Source organism: Oncorhynchus mykiss, chromosome 2 (assembly GCF_013265735.2).
Source record: "Oncorhynchus mykiss isolate Arlee chromosome 2, USDA_OmykA_1.1, whole genome shotgun sequence".
NCBI lineage: Eukaryota > Metazoa > Chordata > Actinopteri > Salmoniformes > Salmonidae > Oncorhynchus > Oncorhynchus mykiss.
Window position 1 is genome coordinate 53,958,445 of NC_048566.1, and position 18,176 is coordinate 53,976,620.

At 39.0% G+C, this 18,176-nt stretch overlaps 2 protein-coding genes across 11 annotated transcripts in view; one reads left to right on the forward strand and one right to left on the reverse strand.

Annotated features, from left to right (window-relative positions):
* kcnj11l (potassium inwardly rectifying channel subfamily J member 11, like) overlaps nucleotides 1-10,719 on the forward strand; it is a 27,311-nt gene extending 16,592 nt beyond the window's left edge. For 5 of the 9 annotated variants that reach the window (XM_036950616.1, XM_036950598.1, XM_036950603.1 and 2 more), the window contains 5 exons: nucleotides 1,530-1,721; nucleotides 2,061-2,300; nucleotides 2,528-2,797; nucleotides 5,134-5,341; nucleotides 9,641-10,092. In XM_036950616.1, the coding sequence (XP_036806511.1) occupies nucleotides 1,560-1,721; nucleotides 2,061-2,300; nucleotides 2,528-2,797; nucleotides 5,134-5,341; nucleotides 9,641-10,092 (1,332 nt within the window). In that variant the 5' untranslated portion in view covers nucleotides 1,530-1,559. Of the gene's footprint in view, nucleotides 1-693; nucleotides 847-977; nucleotides 1,264-1,529; nucleotides 1,722-2,060; nucleotides 2,301-2,527; nucleotides 2,798-5,133; nucleotides 5,342-9,640 lie in introns of those variants that run through there. The other 4 variants (XM_021565260.2, XM_036950596.1, XM_021565269.2 and 1 more) reach the window with 4 other exon arrangements.
* A 286-nt stretch (nucleotides 10,720-11,005) lies between these two features.
* Nucleotides 11,006-12,923, reverse strand: cd59 (CD59 molecule (CD59 blood group)). Of its 2 annotated transcripts, none has more exons than XM_021617318.2 (3): nucleotides 12,565-12,923; nucleotides 12,119-12,220; nucleotides 11,006-11,910 (listed from the first exon to the last, which is right to left on the reverse strand). In XM_021617318.2, exons 1-3 carry the CDS (start codon nucleotides 12,617-12,619, stop codon nucleotides 11,711-11,713), a joined length of 357 nt encoding a protein of 118 aa, XP_021472993.2. In that variant the 5' UTR covers nucleotides 12,620-12,923; the 3' UTR covers nucleotides 11,006-11,710.
* Nucleotides 12,924-18,176: the final 5,253 nt, after the last annotated feature.

The window sequence follows — 18,176 nt, forward strand, 5'->3', positions numbered from 1 at the left end:
CTTCAACTTTAAATAGAGAACAGATCAAACATTTAATGGTTGAGTGGCTAGCCATGTCCTTTTTTTATCTGTTTTGCAGTGTAGTGAAGTAAATTTAGAAGTCTTTGTTAGGTGATATGTGGTAGTAGTTTCCTATTAGATCAGAGTGGTAAGCGGGTCTTAAACCTTTTCATGTCCATTTGATCTGTTTTGCCCTGTAATCACCAGAGGTGCAAGTGATATAAAACACCTAGTATTCCTTAATATGATATAATATGCAAATGTCTACAGCCAGCCTGCTTGCTCTAATCCCTTGTAACTACAGTAAAATACTGTAGAAATAATTTTCTTACAGTTTAATAGTAACTTTTACTCTTTTGTACTGTTTCATTGCTCTGGTATCAAGTTACAATGAATATCTCAGTATTGTATTGACAATATCCAGTGATAGTCAGAGGTATATCATAAGGATATATTGTTGTAATTACAATTATTTTGTAATACACTGGACATTTGATCACAGTAAAATATGTGGTACTGTAAAATTGATTACCGTAAAATGTATTAGTAGCTGTACTGTAAAATAAAAAGCTAAAGAAATCGCTAATTGTTTACAAAAATGTACTTGTAAATAATTGTTCATAAAATGTTGCTTTCAATTTCCTTGAATCACAATATCCAATCAATTAATTTAACCTCAACCTGCAAACTGCATTAAATGCATTGGGGTCAGTCGTCCACTCAGGTTACATTTGACATTCTGCAACAGCGCCAGTACAATGGACTGGGGACATACGTAGCTCTAAAATCATCTGGGTTATTTTGTTCAATTTATTTTCCAAAAGACTCACTGCCACTTATATCGAGGTAAGATATGTGCTTATCATATTGTGAAACCATAGGTGTGAAACTCAGTGAATGTAATAATTACAAATGCTACATTCTCATCATCGTCACCACCCTGACTACAGATGTTTACGTCGTCCGCACGAGCCAGTCACTTTCCTAAATCTTGTGCACCTGCTTCTTGTACAGTGCACGCGGCTAGATGACATGTGTTGTTAATATTATACACTCGCTTGGCGACCAAATTGTTCAAATTCTAGCTTTTTATATAAGCTTGCTAGTAAGCAAGTCTTTCAAAAATAGATGCTTCGTTGTTCGTTCCATTTGCATTCATGGCTGAAGTGGCTAAACTAGCTAGCTGGCTAGACTAGCTAGCTAGCATAGCCTGATAAATAATATTATGGCGAATGTCGTTTAATTGTTCAGCTACCTTCAAAGGTACATCTGCATTTGCATATCCAATGACTGCGATAAACCTATGCTAGTGTAGACTATTTTTGAAACGTTATAAGCTTAAAAATGAATGACTCATGATATTATGTCATGACTACTGTATGTAATGATTTGGCATCAGGATGCTGTCTTTGCATTAATTGGCCCTAATAGATATCCATCTGGAAAAATGTTTCAGTTGATATATGATGTATTCAATTGACATATTTTGTTTTCACAGATTTTAATCAAATAAAATGTGCTCTTTCCAGTGAAATACATAATTTTTCCTCACCAGCAATATGCTGGCCCGGAAGGGCCCACTACTACCGGATGGGTTCTTTCTGACCCGACTGGCAGAGAATGCCAAGCAGCCCAACCAGTTCAAAACCAATTCCCAACGGGCCAGGTTTATAACCAAGAATGGATCCTGTAATGTGGCCCACAAGAACATTCGCGAGCAGGTCAGAAACATTTTGAAAATGTCTACTTTTCTTGGCCAAAAATCAAGTGTCTCAGAGTAGGAGTAGCTAATCTAGGATCAGGCCCCCCCGTCCATGTAATCTTATTCGTTGTGATCTAAAAGGCAAAACTGATCCTTAATGAGCACAACTATTCTGAGACGCTTGACACATATGGATCCCAGATCTCCATTCCACTACAATACTAACCATCTCTAGAATGCAGGCGGAGGAAGCTGGCAGTTGAACATCATCTAACAAACCCTGTTTGATTTACATTTGATTAACAGTGGAGTTGTACTTGTAATATGGATACTTATTTTCATCTCTTGGCCACCATAGGGCAGATTCCTTCAGGATGTCTTCACGACTATGGTGGACCTAAAATGGCATTACTCCCTCCTCATCTTCACCTCGGCCTTCCTCTGCTCATGGATGCTCTTTGCCATGATGTGGTGGCTCATGGCCTTTGCCCACGGTGACTTGGAACCCCGTGACCCAAACGGGGAGCCCGGGCCCGTGCCCTGTGTCACTGCCATTAACTCCTTTACCTCTGCCTTCCTCTTCTCCATCGAAGTGCAGGTAAGCATCCACTTACCAAACCTTTTGACATTGGTTTTGTAAAACAATGTTGCAGATAGTTTTGTACAAACATATCAAACTACACTTAATGGGACCGTTAGAAAAATGTGATAATTTGCTTTTGTCTCACATTAATTAAATTGTCTTTGCTGGTGCACTGTACAATACAGTATAGTGTACACAGTATGTAGTCATTATCTGATTTTACATGTCCATCTGTCCTCCAGGTGACGATAGGTTTCGGGGGGCGAATGGTGACAGAGGAGTGTCCGCTGGCCATCATGGTGCTGATCGTCCAGAACATTCTCGGGCTGATTGTCAATGCTGTGATGCTTGGCTGTGTCTTCATGAAGACTGCTCAGGCTAACAGGCGAGCAGAGACCCTCATCTTCTCCCGGAACGCAGTGATCGCACCACGCCAAGGCCGGCCCACGTTCATGTTCCGCTTGGGTGACCTGCGGAAGAGCATGATCATCTCGGCCACTATTCAACTACAGGTTATGCTCAGGGCCCAGTTTTTCAAAAGTTATCTGGATTTTGCCTATCGGATAGGATTAAATGCATAGAAACAGAATGAATAGAACAAAGTCCCCATTCAAGTCATCCATTCTATTCATATGCATTTAATCCTATCTGATACTGGGCCCAGGATATACAGTAATTGGTAGGACTGGGAATGGCCAGGGACCTCAAGATACGATATTATCACGACACTTAGGTGCTGATATGATGTGTATTGTGATTCTCACAATTGTGCCTTCAGAAAGTATTCACACATCTTGACTTTTTCAACATTTTGATGTGTTACAGCCTGAATTTAAAATGGATTACATTTAGATTTCTTGTCTCTGGCATACACACAATACCCCATAATGTCAAAGTGGAATTATCTTTTGAGAATTGTTTACAAATTAAGACAAAATGTAAAGCTGAAATGTCTTGAGTCAATAAGTATTCAACCCCTTTGTTATGGCAAGCCTAGATAAGTTCAGGAGTAAAAACAAGCCACATAATAAGTTGCATGATCTCTCTGTGTGCAATAATAGTGTTTAACATGAGTTTTGAAAGACTACCTCATCTCTGTACCCCACATTTAAAATTATCTGTAAGGTCCCTCAGTTGAGCAGTGAATTTCAAACACAGATTCAACCACAAAGACCAGGGAGGTTTTCCAATGCCTCGCAAAGAAGGGCACCTATTTGTAGATGGGTAAAACATTAAATATCCCTTTGAGCATGGTGATGCTATTAATTACACTTTGGATGGGATACAAAGCTTTATGTTTGGGGCACATCCAACACATCACTGAGTACCAATCTTAATATTTTCAAGCATGGTGCTGGCTGCATCATGTTATAGGTATGCTTGTTATCGGCAAGGACTACAGAGTTTTTTGGGGATTGAAAGAAATAGAATAGAGCTAAGCACAGGCAAAATCCTAGGGGCAAACCTGGTTCAGTCTTCTTTCCAAAAGACGCTGGGAAACAAATTCACCTTTCAGCAGGACAATAACCTAAAACACAAGGCCAAATATACACTGGAGTTGCTTACCAAGATGGCATTGAATGTTCCTAAATGGCCTCGTTACAGTTTTGACTTAAATTGGCATGAAAATCTATGGTAAGACTTGAAAATGGCTGTCTAGCAATGATCAACAACCAACTTGACAGAGCTTGAAGAATTTAATAAATAATAATGTGCAAATATTGTACACTCCAGGTGTGTAAAGCTCTTGAGAGACTTAACCAGATATACTCACTGCTGTAATCACTGTCAAACAGGGGGTTGAATACTTATCTAATGAAGATATATTAGTGTTATATTTTTCATGCATTTTTGACATATGTTAGAACTTTTCTTACACTTTGACAATAGAGTATTTTGTGTAGATCATTGACAAAAAAAATATAATTAAATTAGTTTTAATCCCACTGTACCACAAATAAACGTTGCGTTTCAATACTGATATGATGTGATTCGATGTTCCAAACATTGCTCACCATATGTCTGCCGCAGAGGGACAAGAGAGCCATGAGAAAACGAGTTTTCATCAGTCATGGAAATAAGTACTGAAAACAAATTGGCTTCCCATTTAAAAAGAAGATGGAGAACAATCTTTGAAGGGACATTTTTTTTTTGGTGTAGGTATAGCCAACTAGCGCAAAAATAATACTGCGATATTGTCAAACCGATACGATATATTGTCAAAAATAATATTTGACCCTGCTGGTCATCTATGAACGTTTAAACATCTTGAAGAACAATCTGGCCTTAAATGGCCATGTACTCTTATAATCTCCACCCGGCACAGCCAGAAGAGGACTGGCCACCCCTCAGAGCATGGTTCCTTTCTCGGTTTCATCCTAGGTTCTGGCCTTTCTATGGAGTTTTTCTAGCCACCGTGCTTCTACACCCGCATTGCTTGCTGTTTGGGGTTTTAGGCTGGGTTTCTGTACAGCACTTTGTGACATATTCTGATGTAAGAAGGGCTTTATAAATACATTTGATTGATTGATTGATTCCGATATGTAACTATTATTTTTTTCCCCCGATCGCTAGTAATTGGGACCATCAGCGTAAATGTGAGGTGCTAGTTTTGGGTTCAAATGCAGTATATTCACACTGTTATTACTGTGCAATAACATCTTTAATCACAAAATGTACATTTATGGGTTATGTATGGTTATGAAAGTATTTACAATAAGTGCTCAGTTAGGTAGCTGATTATGGTTTTAACAGATGACCGATATGTGAAACCATTGACGGTTCTTGGGCTGTAGTGAGTGATGAGGAGCTCTCTAATATGTCCCCTCTCTCTGTCTGCCGGTGGCAGGTGATCCGCCGGACGGTCACCACTGAGGGTGAGGTGATCCCTGTCTGCCAGCTGGATATCCAGGTGGAGAATCCCCTTAGGAGCAACGGCATCTTCCTGGTGTCCCCTCTCATCATTAGTCACACCATAGAACGTGGCAGCCCACTCTATGAGGTCTCCGCCCACTCCCTGGCCACAGAGGACATGGAGATCATTGTGATTCTTGAAGGTAGGATGGGAGATGATGATGTGTTGTTCATAGGGATGGAACGATTCACCGATACGCATCGGTCCCCGGTTCAAATATTTAAGAGCTAGTGCATCGGGAGCCCAAACCGATTCAACTGCAGCATGATTCGGACAGAAAATCGTTTCAAACGTTGCGAACTGCCGGTTCACTAATGTTTATTACTCAGAAAATAACCCTAATCTTTAGTGACTGAATTGATGCGTCCTCTCCTTCAGTAGCCTGTCAAACTATTCAGAACACAGAGCGCAGCTGCTCGGGCCAAGGAAAGCCTATCCTTGATCTAAAATGTGTATATCTGTGCAGCACCTTCAGCATTCAATTGCATGTGAAATGGCTTTTGTAATGTCAAATCATTGTTGGGTGATGCTACCAAATGCGCTGTAGAAAAATGTTTTTTCCTGGCAGAGTTGTGTAGACTGGAGTGGACACAACTCACATCTTGCTTATTGCACATCTTACCGCTGATTTGGGCTTTTCGATTGCCATGTTCACTATCACTAATTGTTTTGGTAGTTTTGTGTTAACCCATTACATTCGTGGGAATTGGCCTACAGTGCATTCAGAAGCAATTCAGACCCCTTCCATTTTTCCACATTTTGTTACATTACAGAATAATTATAAAATGGATTAAATTAATTATATACACACAATAATGACAAAGCGAAAACAGGTTTTGACAAACATTTGCTAATTTATTACAAATAAAAACAGAAATACCTTATTTACATAAGTATTCAGACCCTTTGCTATGAGACTTGAAATTGAGCTCAGGTGCATCCTGTTTCCATTGATCATCCTTGATGTTTCTACAACTTGATTGTCCGTAGATCTCCGAGACAGGAATGTGTCGAGGCACAGATCTGGGGAAGGGTACCCCAAAAAATGTCTGCAGCGTTGAAGGTCCCCAAGAACACAGTGGCCTCCATCATACTTAAAAGGAAGACGTTTGGAACCACCAAGACTCTTCCCAGAGCTGGCCACCCAGCCAAACTGAGCAATCGGGGGAGAAGGGACATAGTCAGGGAGGTGACCAAGAACCCAATGGTCACTCTGACAGAGCTCCAGAGTTCCTCTGTGGAGATGGGAGAAACTTCCAGAAGGACAACCATCTCTACAGCACTCTATCAACCAGGCCTTTATGGTAGAGTGGCCAGACGGATGCCACTCCTCGGTAAAAGGCACATGACAGCCCACTTAGAGTTTGTCAAAGGGCACCTAAAGGATTCTTAGACCATGAGAACCAAGATTGAACTCATTGGCCTGAAAATGCCAAGTGTCACGTCTGGAGGAAACCAGGCACCGCTCATCACCTGGCCAATACCATCCCTACGGTGAAGCATGGTGGTAGCAGCATCATGCTGTGGGGATGTTTTTCAGCGGCAGGGACTGGGATCGAGGGAAAGATGAGCATAGCAAAGTACAGAGAGATCCTTGATGAAAACCTGCTCCAGAGCGCTCAGGACCTCAGACTGGGACGAAGGTTCACCTTCCAACAGGACAACGACCCTAATCACATAGCCAAGACAACGCAGAAGTGGCTTCGGGAGAAGTCTCTGAATGTCCTTGAGTGGCCCAGCTTGAACCCGATCAAACATCTCTGGAGAGGCCTGAAAATAGCTATGCAGTGATGCTCCCCATCCAACCTGACAGAGCTTGAGAGGATCTGCAGAGAAGAATGCGAGAAACTCCCCAAGTACAGGTGTGCCAAGCTTGTAGTGTCATACCCAAAAAGACACGAGGCTGTAATCGCTGCCAAAAGGGTCTTCAATAAAGTACTGAGTAAAGGGTCTGAATAATTATGTAAATAAAAAAAATAAAAAACTGTTTTTGTTTTGTCATGATGAGTTATTGTGTGTAGATTTAATTTAATAAATTTTAGAATGAGACTGAAGTCACAAAATGTGGAAAAAGTCAAGGGGTCTGAATACTTTCCGAATGCACTGTATATGGACAGAGCTAAATTGAAATGTTTCTTACAGAATAAATATGAAAAGCATATTGCAAAACCACGGTAGCAATTGAAAGGGAACAGTTTGGAGATGATGGGGAAATTATTAGATCAAAATTGAGGACACAACCTGACACGACTGAATCCAAACATTACACTGTTGATTTTATGTGGATTTTACATTTACTGTACTTTGCTGCATTCATTGATAACGAAATCAGAAAATACTCTGGATACATTCAGTAACACGATAAGAATATTCCTGGGAAATGTGGGGTAGGTGCAACATAAGACAAACAAATGACAAGGGTTTGCGTGCGAGGACTCACTGGTGTGTCCAAGTGACCACACACTTCTCCAAAGTGTGCACGGCTCCTTAGTAATTTTAATGCACTTTTATGACTCAAAGAAGAGTCTTCAACTATAACCACGATTCCATCCACAGTTGTTATACGTGTAAAGTCATACCCTATAAATAAAAAAATATGAAAGCTGTGATGGAAACATGTAGTTTCGGTACAATTTTATAAATGCCGACAGATCATTTGTTCATTCGCCATGGTGGGGATCTTTTTGTGTCGGTAAAATTGTATGTAATAACCATCATGACTTGGAGTCACTCGATGACATGGTGTGAGGTCCTCCCACTACAACTCTGGAAACCATGCAGTCTATTAGGCTACAGATTAAGTAAGTAGTGATTGCAAGAGGCGTCACTACAGTCCCTGGTTCGAATCCAGACTGTATCACATCCAGCCGTGATTGGGAGTCCCATAGGGCAGAGCACAATTGGCCCAGTGTCGTCCAGGCCATCATTGTAAATAAGAATTTGTTCTTAACTGACCCGCCTAGTTAAATAAAGGTTACACACACACCACTGACCAAAAATGTATTTTGTTGGCATTTACATAAGAGCCCATTACCAGTAAACCATAATCAAATCCTATTTCTTTCACTTACTTGCTGTGCTGTTTCGTTGTTAATTTGTAAAGTCGTTTCATTCTCAACCAAGATTTCTATGGAACGTCATTTGGGTCTTTGCGTGTCAAAAAAGATACACATCAAATAATACAACATAATCTGTTTCAGTAGCTATAGTTAGCTAGTTAACTATATAGCTAGGTGTCATTATCTAAAATTACCCTAATTTATAAGACAGTTCTGATTTGATTAATGGTGGTCGCTAGCCACAATAAGGATTAGCTACAATAGTGGACTTTGCTGTTAGCCTTCAAAATAAAAGTATGGCATAATTCTACTATTTGTATTAATTTGCATCACAGTCAATGACATACTTTTATTTTGAAGGCTAACCGCAAAGTCCACTATTGTGCCTAATCCTCATTGTGGACCTCAGAGTGAAGGAAAATCAGCCAACAAGTGCTCAGCATATGTGGGAATTCCTTCAAGACTGTTGGAAAAGCATTCCAGGTGAAGCTGGTTTAGAGACTTCCAAGAGTGTGCAAAGCTGTCATCAAGGCAAAGGGTGGCTACTTTAAAGAATCTCAAATCTAAAATATATTTGGATTTAACACTTTTTTTAGTTACTACATGATTCCATAAGTGTTATTACATAGTTTTGATGTCTTCTTTAATTAGAATAATTTGAATTATAAACTGTCTTTTTAGGCCTTATCAATAGCCCAGTGAATTTAATTTTGCTTATTGATTATGTTTGGCATGTCCATGTCCAGACTGCAATTTACAGTAGGTTTTGCTCCTATATCAGTGTGAATGCTTTAGCCTATGTTTAACAATGTATTTCCATATTGAAGCAATGCAATGAGAACAATTGGGGACTACAAACATGTTCAACATATTTAGAAAATATGGGGAAAACTAGGCTATAACGGACTAACATAATTAGAGTTTATGACTACGTAATACATAAGACTGTAAATACACAACTTGAAGCAACCACATATTTAGCCATGGAGCACGTTCTGAGTGAGGGGCCAAGCCTCGACACACACACAACTTGTTTATTCATCAAAACCCAGCCCTTTTGCGCCCATAATTCCGGTTGTGAAAATAACTAAAATATTCCTGATGCCAGCACTAACATTTACCATTGTGTTAGGTTTGTTAAAATAGAGCCTACAGCCTTGAAGTGATAGTTCACTCCAAAATCAAAGTTTGTCAGATGTTTTCAGACCTCAAGTGGTCTACTGTAGCCCTTCAAATTATAGTTTTTTTTGTATACTCTTTAATGTCTACAATATCACAAACAAATTAATTAATTTTGAATTTCATTCTAAGTAATCAACCATTTGTGGTATTCTGATTCGTCAAAAACAAATTACTGATTTATTGTCTTTGTGGATTGACAGGTGTGGTGGAGACCACAGGTATCACCATGCAGGCGCGTACTTCCTACACCCCCGAGGAGATTCTGTGGGGCCGGCGTTTCGTTTCCATCATGACAGAGGAGGATGGCCGCTACTCAGTGGACTACTCGAAGTTCGGGAACACGGTCCCTGTGCGCATGCCCGCCCTCAGCGCCAAGGAGCTGGACCAGATACGAGGAGTGCAGGAGGGGGACGTGCCTGAAGGCCAGCTACAGGGCTGGGGATTGGTCAGGGCTGGCAGGGGAGGGTTCCGAAGAGGGGGACGGACTTGTGATAGCAGCTCAGCCTCCCGGCCCTGGTATGCAGCACAGCCAGAGAAAGAGGAGCATGTGAAAGCAAAGGAGAAGAATGGGCAGAAGAAAACAGTTCAGCTGGAAGAGATTGGTCGAAAGATTGAGGTGGAAGGTCTGGGAGACTTTAGTGACAGAGAATAGTAAAATTGATGCCAGAAAATAAGGTTCATGTATTGATATAATGCTCTAGTGAAATGATTACCTTTGTTTTCATTTTTATTTGTGTAAATAGTTGTTGACTTAGGACTTTATTCAGTCCACACCACGGAAGTTTAGTTTTACAGCTGATTGAAATTTAAAGATAATGTTCCTGCATAAGCGGAGACTGCATTCATGGTAAACGTTGAATATGTTGGCTCAATCAGAAATTACCTTTACATTTATATTGTGGGATCTGTAACGCCTCAGCTTTACAGATTGAATAGAGGCCTTAGTCAACAGTATTGTCATCGTTATTTTACCTTAACATAAATGAAGTTAAATTGTAAGAAAGCAAAGTGTAGACTCAAGTAGCTTATTATAATGGAGAGGGTTCCCAGAACCCTTTTTAGATCCCACTGCATCCCACATAATGCCACGGGATGTTTTTAATATATGTATTTATTTGTATTTATTGATAACCAATTTTTTGATGTGAACATTAAATTATATTCCAAATGTTATGCAAACAACTAGTGTAATTTAATTTCGGGCACATTATTGGCTGGTCAACCATTCGCAGTGCTCCGGTGCATAGCAACTTTCCCTACCCACATCCGTCCCGGCAAACTCATAAAATAACAAATTGAAACAATTCCAGAAAAAATAAACTGTTTAAATAGTTAAATAATTAAAAGCTGCACTTGGCCGTACTTTCAAAAGTGTGTCTTAAATTGCAGTGTGTTGATGGAGAATCCAATACTATTGTTGTTTTTTGTTGTTGTTGCTAGCTGCTAGTTGAACATTGTTTTAAGGAAGCTTAACAGTCCATTTATGGCAGCTACAGGCTACTGTGGATAACCTCCTTGCTATTATAAACAGGGTTAAAAAGAAATGGGAAACAGTCTCTTTCAAATACTGGTAGGTCATTTTATTGGTTTGGGTGAGTCTTCTAAAAGTGAGAATAAAACTGATTGACAATTTTCACAACCTTTAACATGGTTTTAAATGTTATTGAAACATATTTCTTATCACAACTTAAAACACTGGGGAAATATATGTTCAGCTTACATTTTTTCCCGTCTTGACTTGGGTGAGTAGGTGCCTAGGTGGGTGAATAGACTACTAGCATATCCCATCCCATCTGTGCAGCCTATCTTCACGACTAGTCTGCGTTCCTAGTGAAATGGATTAATCATCATGGTATAATGAGGCTGTAGTAAGTGTACATAAAGTGGGAGGAAACCCTCCTGCAGACAACAGTATGGATAGCATGTACAATGTTCCCGGTTATTCATTATTGGATGAACGAGGTTGTCTTAGCCTGATGCTTCTAAAGCGAATGGCCTAACCCAAATATGCACATAACTGTCAAGTATCAATTTACAACAACCAAAATCAATAAACATGTAGATTTCTATTTCGAGTGTTCCTCTAGGTTAGTTCACTGGGGGAAAAAAAGCATTTGAGAAAACAGAAAAGACTGCAGCTAAGTCGGACATTGTTCATCCACAATTTAAACAACACATGTAACTATCAACAACAACATAAAATCATATTACTGACTGCAATCTCCAGCTCCATTGAGGGCTCTGCGTCAGCTGTGCATGGCAGTTGGAGCTCACAGTGAGGACCACCAGAAGACCAATAGTGACCCCATCAAAGCGAAAACTGGCCCTCTCGTGGCAATAGTGGTACTACTATTACACTGGTTGCTGCTGCAACACCGGTACGTGAACCCGGAGACGGCAGGGAACATCTGGGAAAGTCGAGAATTGTCACAGTCTGTGTATCTGATACACTGTCGAATTGTCTTCCCACCTATAAAGAATAAAACTGTTACTCAATTACAATCAAATGCCTTAGACCTCAAATAGGAATATACAAAATGTTTCAGCCAACGTCCTAGATATGGTGTAATCAGATTTAAATGTACATTTTACCCAGCTAAAAGCCTATAGCAAACTTATATTTACATGACATTTTAGTCATATAAGACAATCTTATCCAAAGTTACTTAATAACGCACCTCTTTCACTCAGAGATAAACAGGAATCTTCATAAGTGCAGTCTTGAACATTTTCGCAGCGCCCTGTGTAATCGGAGCACTTGAAGCAACGAAGTGCACAGCCTAAAAATATATATTTTTTAATGAGTAGGTTATTTGAAGTCAGAGATATTTTTCAAACATCAACTTATAAATGTAGTTTGCATCACTCTGAGAGTACAATTGGCTCCGAGGCAACAAAACGTTTTCGGTGATCTTAAGAATTAACATACAAACTGCAATTGTTTTCATGCAACATATTAAACATATCACAAACATATCATATATAACATGCCAGAAAATGAAGCTCTTCTTACAATGAATGAGTTGTGTTTAGTATTCCTCATCTTTCACCAAAAGGCGTGATATAGCACTCGTCAAACCTCAAACAGCAATTTAAAAGCGCACTACAGCCAAAGTGCACTTACCCAAATCGAGTATCCCAAAACAGACCACCAAGCAAAGTTCAAGGGAGCGCTTCATTTTTGCTGCCTTGTAATGTCCCCTAAATATAAGACCGTATTCTTTAGGAAAATGTCAAATCTGCAGACAAACTAGATCAAACACATGAATCATCAAGCTGTATCCTTCTTGTAGCAGTCAGTATGTAAAGTTTTAACCATTCCCAGATACCCTTCAAGAATACAAAGGGACCTACTCTATTGATTAGCGTTATGCCTCCTCCAAGTTCAGCATGAAATGACCGGCAGCAGTCAGGCTGATCTATCTAATATGAAGACTTCTTTGTCCAGTACAAAGGCTCTCTGTCAATCACAGCTCCTCCCCAGTCCCCAGAGGAACTGTTCAATTGTGTCTTACTGGTTTTGGCAATCTTTCTATGGATAACATTTCAACAAAACGTGCACCCAGAATACAAATATAATTGTATGTGCATTTTATTAAATGTCATATTAAGATGTATTTTACTTTCCTTACTCTAGTTTTCAGGCCAACCTATGAAAGGGTACCCTAGGTCACTGTGCTGTACCTCAGCTGGAAAACAAACCGACCTGTCAAAATTTAAAAAATGTACTCCATTAGTTCAAGTACCTTGTGTTATTACAAATGTGTGTTGCTCCCTATGAACATTATCCCTCCAACAGCAATGTAGCAAAGTCTAGGGCAACAGAGTACCCTGTACTATTAAGTAACTGGTCTGGAAGGTAGCCTACAAGCGACTGTCAACATTTCATACACATTTGCTGGAATATGGAGTGTTTCATATGATCAGCAACATCCTTATATACCTACAATCTTTTTAGAAATGGCAATGGCTTGTGTATTGGCGTGGCCTGCCTAAAGTTGGATAGGGAACTACCAGTCACCGGGGATGACACACTGATTATTCAGACATCTTTTCAGTACGCCCAGCTGGTGTTTACAAAAGGCATACTGTATGTCAGTGTCCATCTGTGTTCTGTATACAGATATCTATAAGTCCAATTCATGACCTCTCTATGGGTCTCGTGTGTAAGCATTTGAATGTGATTGATATCAGTTTGTGCTTTTGACAATATTGCATTGAGAACACTTTCTTCCAAGGGAACTGAAGTAATTGTATTCGATTTATGCAATTAATGTAACAAATGGTTAGTCTTGCAGAATAGAATAACTCATGCAAGAAAGCCATGCCATCTGCACTCTTTCGAGACAAAGTGGACGTTATGACGACAAAATAATTGGCCCAGCCACTTATCGCTATTGATGGGCCTCAACAAAGACTACTTGATTGGCCTCTTGCTTGAAGGCATGTATACTATTCTACACGATGCTGGGTTTATGTAGGACAAGAGCATTATTTTGTACAATGAAATCGCTATAAAAAAATAAGTTATAAAATGACTTAAGAAATAAATCATTACTTCAGCTTAGTTACCGCTTGATTTGTGAACCTCACAATTTAAATTAAACTATCCAGACAAAAGCTTTGCTTTGAGTGCAATAGTTTCTTCATGATGAACAAATAGTTAAAATACCATGGAAAATATTTTATTAAACAATTATTTGCGCCATATAGATATTCTTACAATGTCAATTACAGGGGGTCTATACATTTTAATATTTTCATGTATACATGTCATATGAAAATATATGGATATATGTACACGTTATACTCATGTTCACAGACAGGTTTATATGTTTCCAGTGTAAAATGCATCCAAACAGGTACCACTGAACCTTTTAGATGAATTAGTAACATTTTACATTTAAGTACCCTTTAATGGGAGTTGCGCACTGTAATCAACTACTATGGTTATTAATAATGGTATAGCAGCAACATGCACCTCAAACATCTAAGAGGGCACAAAGTATGTGAGGATGGCTGGGGGAGTGGTCCATAGGGGGGCTAGGCCCCCCCGTCTGTAAATTGAAGAACTTTGACTTTTTCAAACACCGGAAACACTCTTTCTCCTGCAATCTAGAGCCATAATCATTATGTTTAAGTCTACGTAATTAAAAAAAAAAAGCATATATCTTGAACAGTCTGTATGCATCTGACTGATGTCTTTAAAAAAAAATATATATATATATATATATATGCTTCTCTGCAAAGATGGAAAGGAATGCAAGTCTTATTCAGTACATTTAGTAAATATTTGCTTTTCCAAAGTCTACCGACCTTGCCAGCAGGCATGCAAGCTAAAATAGTTAGACAAGCTAGCTACTCGAACTTCACTGATAGCCTGAAATGTCTTCTTGGTAGCTAGTTATGAGGTTGGGAATCTATCTTGGCTAACTAAAGCCAATTTCATAATATTGCTAGGTGGCTAGAAGTTTTACAGAGAAACAACAAAAAAAAAGTATATTTTTGTATTTATTTTTCAAAAGGACAAATCTGAGAGGGCACGTGCCCCTGTGCTCACTATGGAAATGGCGGCATAATCACACTATTTAACAAAATTACTATTCCAATCTGGAAGTCTTATACACTATGTTTCTGATTTAAAATGTTAATCAATGATTTATGAACTACATGTTAATTAATAATGAATTGTTTTTAAACTATACTGAACAAAAATATAAAACGCAACATGCGACAATTAATGATTTTACTGAGTTACAGTTCAGAAAAGGAAATCAGTCCATTTAAATAAATTCATTAGGCCCTAATCTATGGATTTCACATGACTGGGAAGGGGTGCAGCCATGGGTGGGACTGGGAGGTCATAGGCCCACCCACTGGGGAGCCATGGGTCCACTCACTGGGGAGCCAGTCCCTGGGCTGGCGTGGAGTTCCTGGGCTGGCGTGGTTACACGTGGTCTGCGGTTGTGATGCAGATTGGACGTACTGCCAAATTCTTTAAAACAACATAGGAGGCGGCTTATGGTAGAGAAATTAACATTAAATTCTCTGGCAGCAGCTCTGGTGGACATTCCTGCAGTCAGCATGCCAATTGCACGTTCCCTTAAAACTTGAGACATCTGTGGCATTGTGTTGTGTGACAAAACTTCACATTTCAGAGTGGCCTTTTAAGGTGTCCAGCACAAGGTACACCTGTGTAATGATCACACTGTTTCATCAGCTTCTTGATATGCCACACCTGTCAGGTGGATGGATTACCTTGGCAAAAGAGAAATGCTCACTAACAGCGATGGAAACAAATGTGTGCACAACATTTGAGAGAAATCACGTTTTGGGCGTATGGAAAATTTCTGGGATCTTTTATTTCAGCTCATAAAACATGGGACCAACACTTCACATGTTGTGTTTATATTTTTGTTCATTATACGTATAAACACTTTATAACTCCCTTAAAGGGTACCTAAATGTGAAGTGTTACCGATTAAAGGTAAATGTTTGTATTGTTAATTTATCCCTTTTCAAAAACAGAGTGATATAAGAGTGCAGACATTTCAACCATTCAAAGGAATCGTTGCAATTTCCCCCCTCAAAAATATATAATACACTAATACCACAGTATAACTGATTGACTTTCATTTGGCTGCATACAATATTGTGCATACATACATTTGTTAAAGTTACATGGTGTATATTACAATATATCAAATGGTAGGCTAAATGTAGATCTAGAATTTGAATTTTGGTACAAGCTCAGTTTGGAAAATCTGAAATAGATGACAGTATAAATCTAGAAGCACTAGGATCAAGAACTCATTTTTCTTGGTCTTGGCTCATGAATTAACATGCACATTTGCTGTGGACATACTCACAATCATTAACAAAGTACACAGAAATATAAACATATAAGGTGCAAAACAATCATTTATAGAATAAGCAAAGAAAACTACATACCTCGACCTAAGCTAAGTAAAAAGATGATTGGCCAAGAAAACACAAAAAAAGCATTCCTCTGAATATTTGCATTGGGGTGGGAAATATTTTTGGTGCTGTGATTCCAGTTGTGAAGAAGTGATTGTTGACAAAATGTCTCTCTCAACGCCCTGTCTCATGAATTACACAGCTGCCTATCGTTAAGAGTCCATACATGAAGTAAACAGCAATGAAAGCTAAATTGTTAGCATACCTCATTGAGGTAATAAGTCTATACATCCACCTAAAACACATACCACATATGAAAAATGCATGTTATTTAAATTGGCATGTAATAATTTGAAGATTACAATCATGGTGCATATACAGTACAACAACCATGCAAACAAGCAAGTGTGCGTACCTCTTAAAATTACTACAGTAATTAATTTAAAGGTGAAATCACGGCTTAAAGCAGTCTGGCTCAGACTGGTATGCTAGGCCGTCATTGTAAATAAGAATTTGTTCTTAATTATTTCGCCTGGATAAAGGTTAAATAGATTTTTGAATTTTTTTAAATATGCCTTTCAGTAATTTAATTGTTGACAATTTAAAACAATATTTTGAAACCAACCAAAGGTTCAATATAATATCCAAAATTAAGTTCAAATAACTCACTTTCAATATACAAGCAAAAATATTCTTTGCCTATTAATGCATGGCCACTTATTAATTTTATATAGTGAATATAAAAGTATTACATTTCGAACAGTAAAGTCAAAAAGTCTTAGTCATGAACCAACATGAGAAATGATCCCATCAACCTTAGTTAACAGTTACTCATACAGTTCATACAACACAAGTGCAAATGTAGTGGTTTCTAGGATTTTCAATGCCTTTCCCTCCACCTAAATGATCTGAGTTTCAGATAACTGATGAAGTATACTATCTCAAAAGTGTTTTCAAAAAGCAAAGCAAAGAAAGTTGTCATGTCAACACATTCCAGTTTACAAACCCTTCTGAAATCTAAACTTTGGCATGTATGACAACTGTAGCAGCCACAAATAATATGCAAAATGCATTTTAGCAAAAATTTCTGTCCACTACTTAATTTGGCAATGTCATTTAGTAAATTATATAATAAGATGGGGATCACTTTTTCCCCTCTAAATGGTTGTTGAGTTTGGCCATAAGTCATAATACATATTGCACTCGTTGTGAATAAATTCAAGTGACATACATTGCATTCAGAAAGTATTCAGACCCGTACCCTTTTCCACATCTTGCTTTTTTGCAAATGTATTAAAAATTAAAACAGAAATACCTTATATACATAAGTATTCAGACCCTTTACTATGAGACTCGAAATTGAGCTCAGGTGCATCCTGTTTCCATTGATCATCCTTGAGATGTTTCTACAACTTGATTGGCCCTGACCTGTGGTAAATTTGATTGGACATGATTTGGAAAGGCACACACACCTGTCTATATGAGGTCCCACAGTTGACAGTGCATGTCAGAGCAAAACACCAAGCCATGAGGTCGAAGGAATTGTCTGTAGAGCTACGAGACAGGATTGTGTCGAGGCACAAGGGTACTAAAACATTTCTGCAGCATTGAAGAACCGAGTAGCCTCCATCATTCTTAACTGGAAGAAGTTTTGAATCACCAAGACTTCCTAGAGCTGGCTGCCCGGCCAAACTGAGCAATTGGAGGAGAAGGGCCTTGGTCAGGGAGGTGACCAAGAACCCGATGGTCACTCTGACAGAGCTCCAGAGTTCCGCTGTGGAGATGGGAGAACCTTCCAAAAGGACAACCATCTCTGCA

What these genes read in the sequence shown, in the direction of transcription:
- cd59 (XM_021617318.2), bottom strand. Translation starts at nt 12,619, where the DNA reads ATGAAGCGCTCCCTTGAACTTTGCTTGGTGGTCTGTTTTGGGATACTC. An exon ending in TTTTGGGATACTCGATTTGG is followed by an intron (nt 12,221 to 12,564) that starts GTAAGTGCACTT and finishes ATATATTTTTAG; the next exon opens with GCTGTGCACTTCGTTGCTTC. An exon ending in TTTATCTCTGAGTGAAAGAG is followed by an intron (nt 11,911 to 12,118) that starts GTGCGTTATTAA and finishes TATTCTTTATAG; the next exon opens with GTGGGAAGACAATTCGACAG.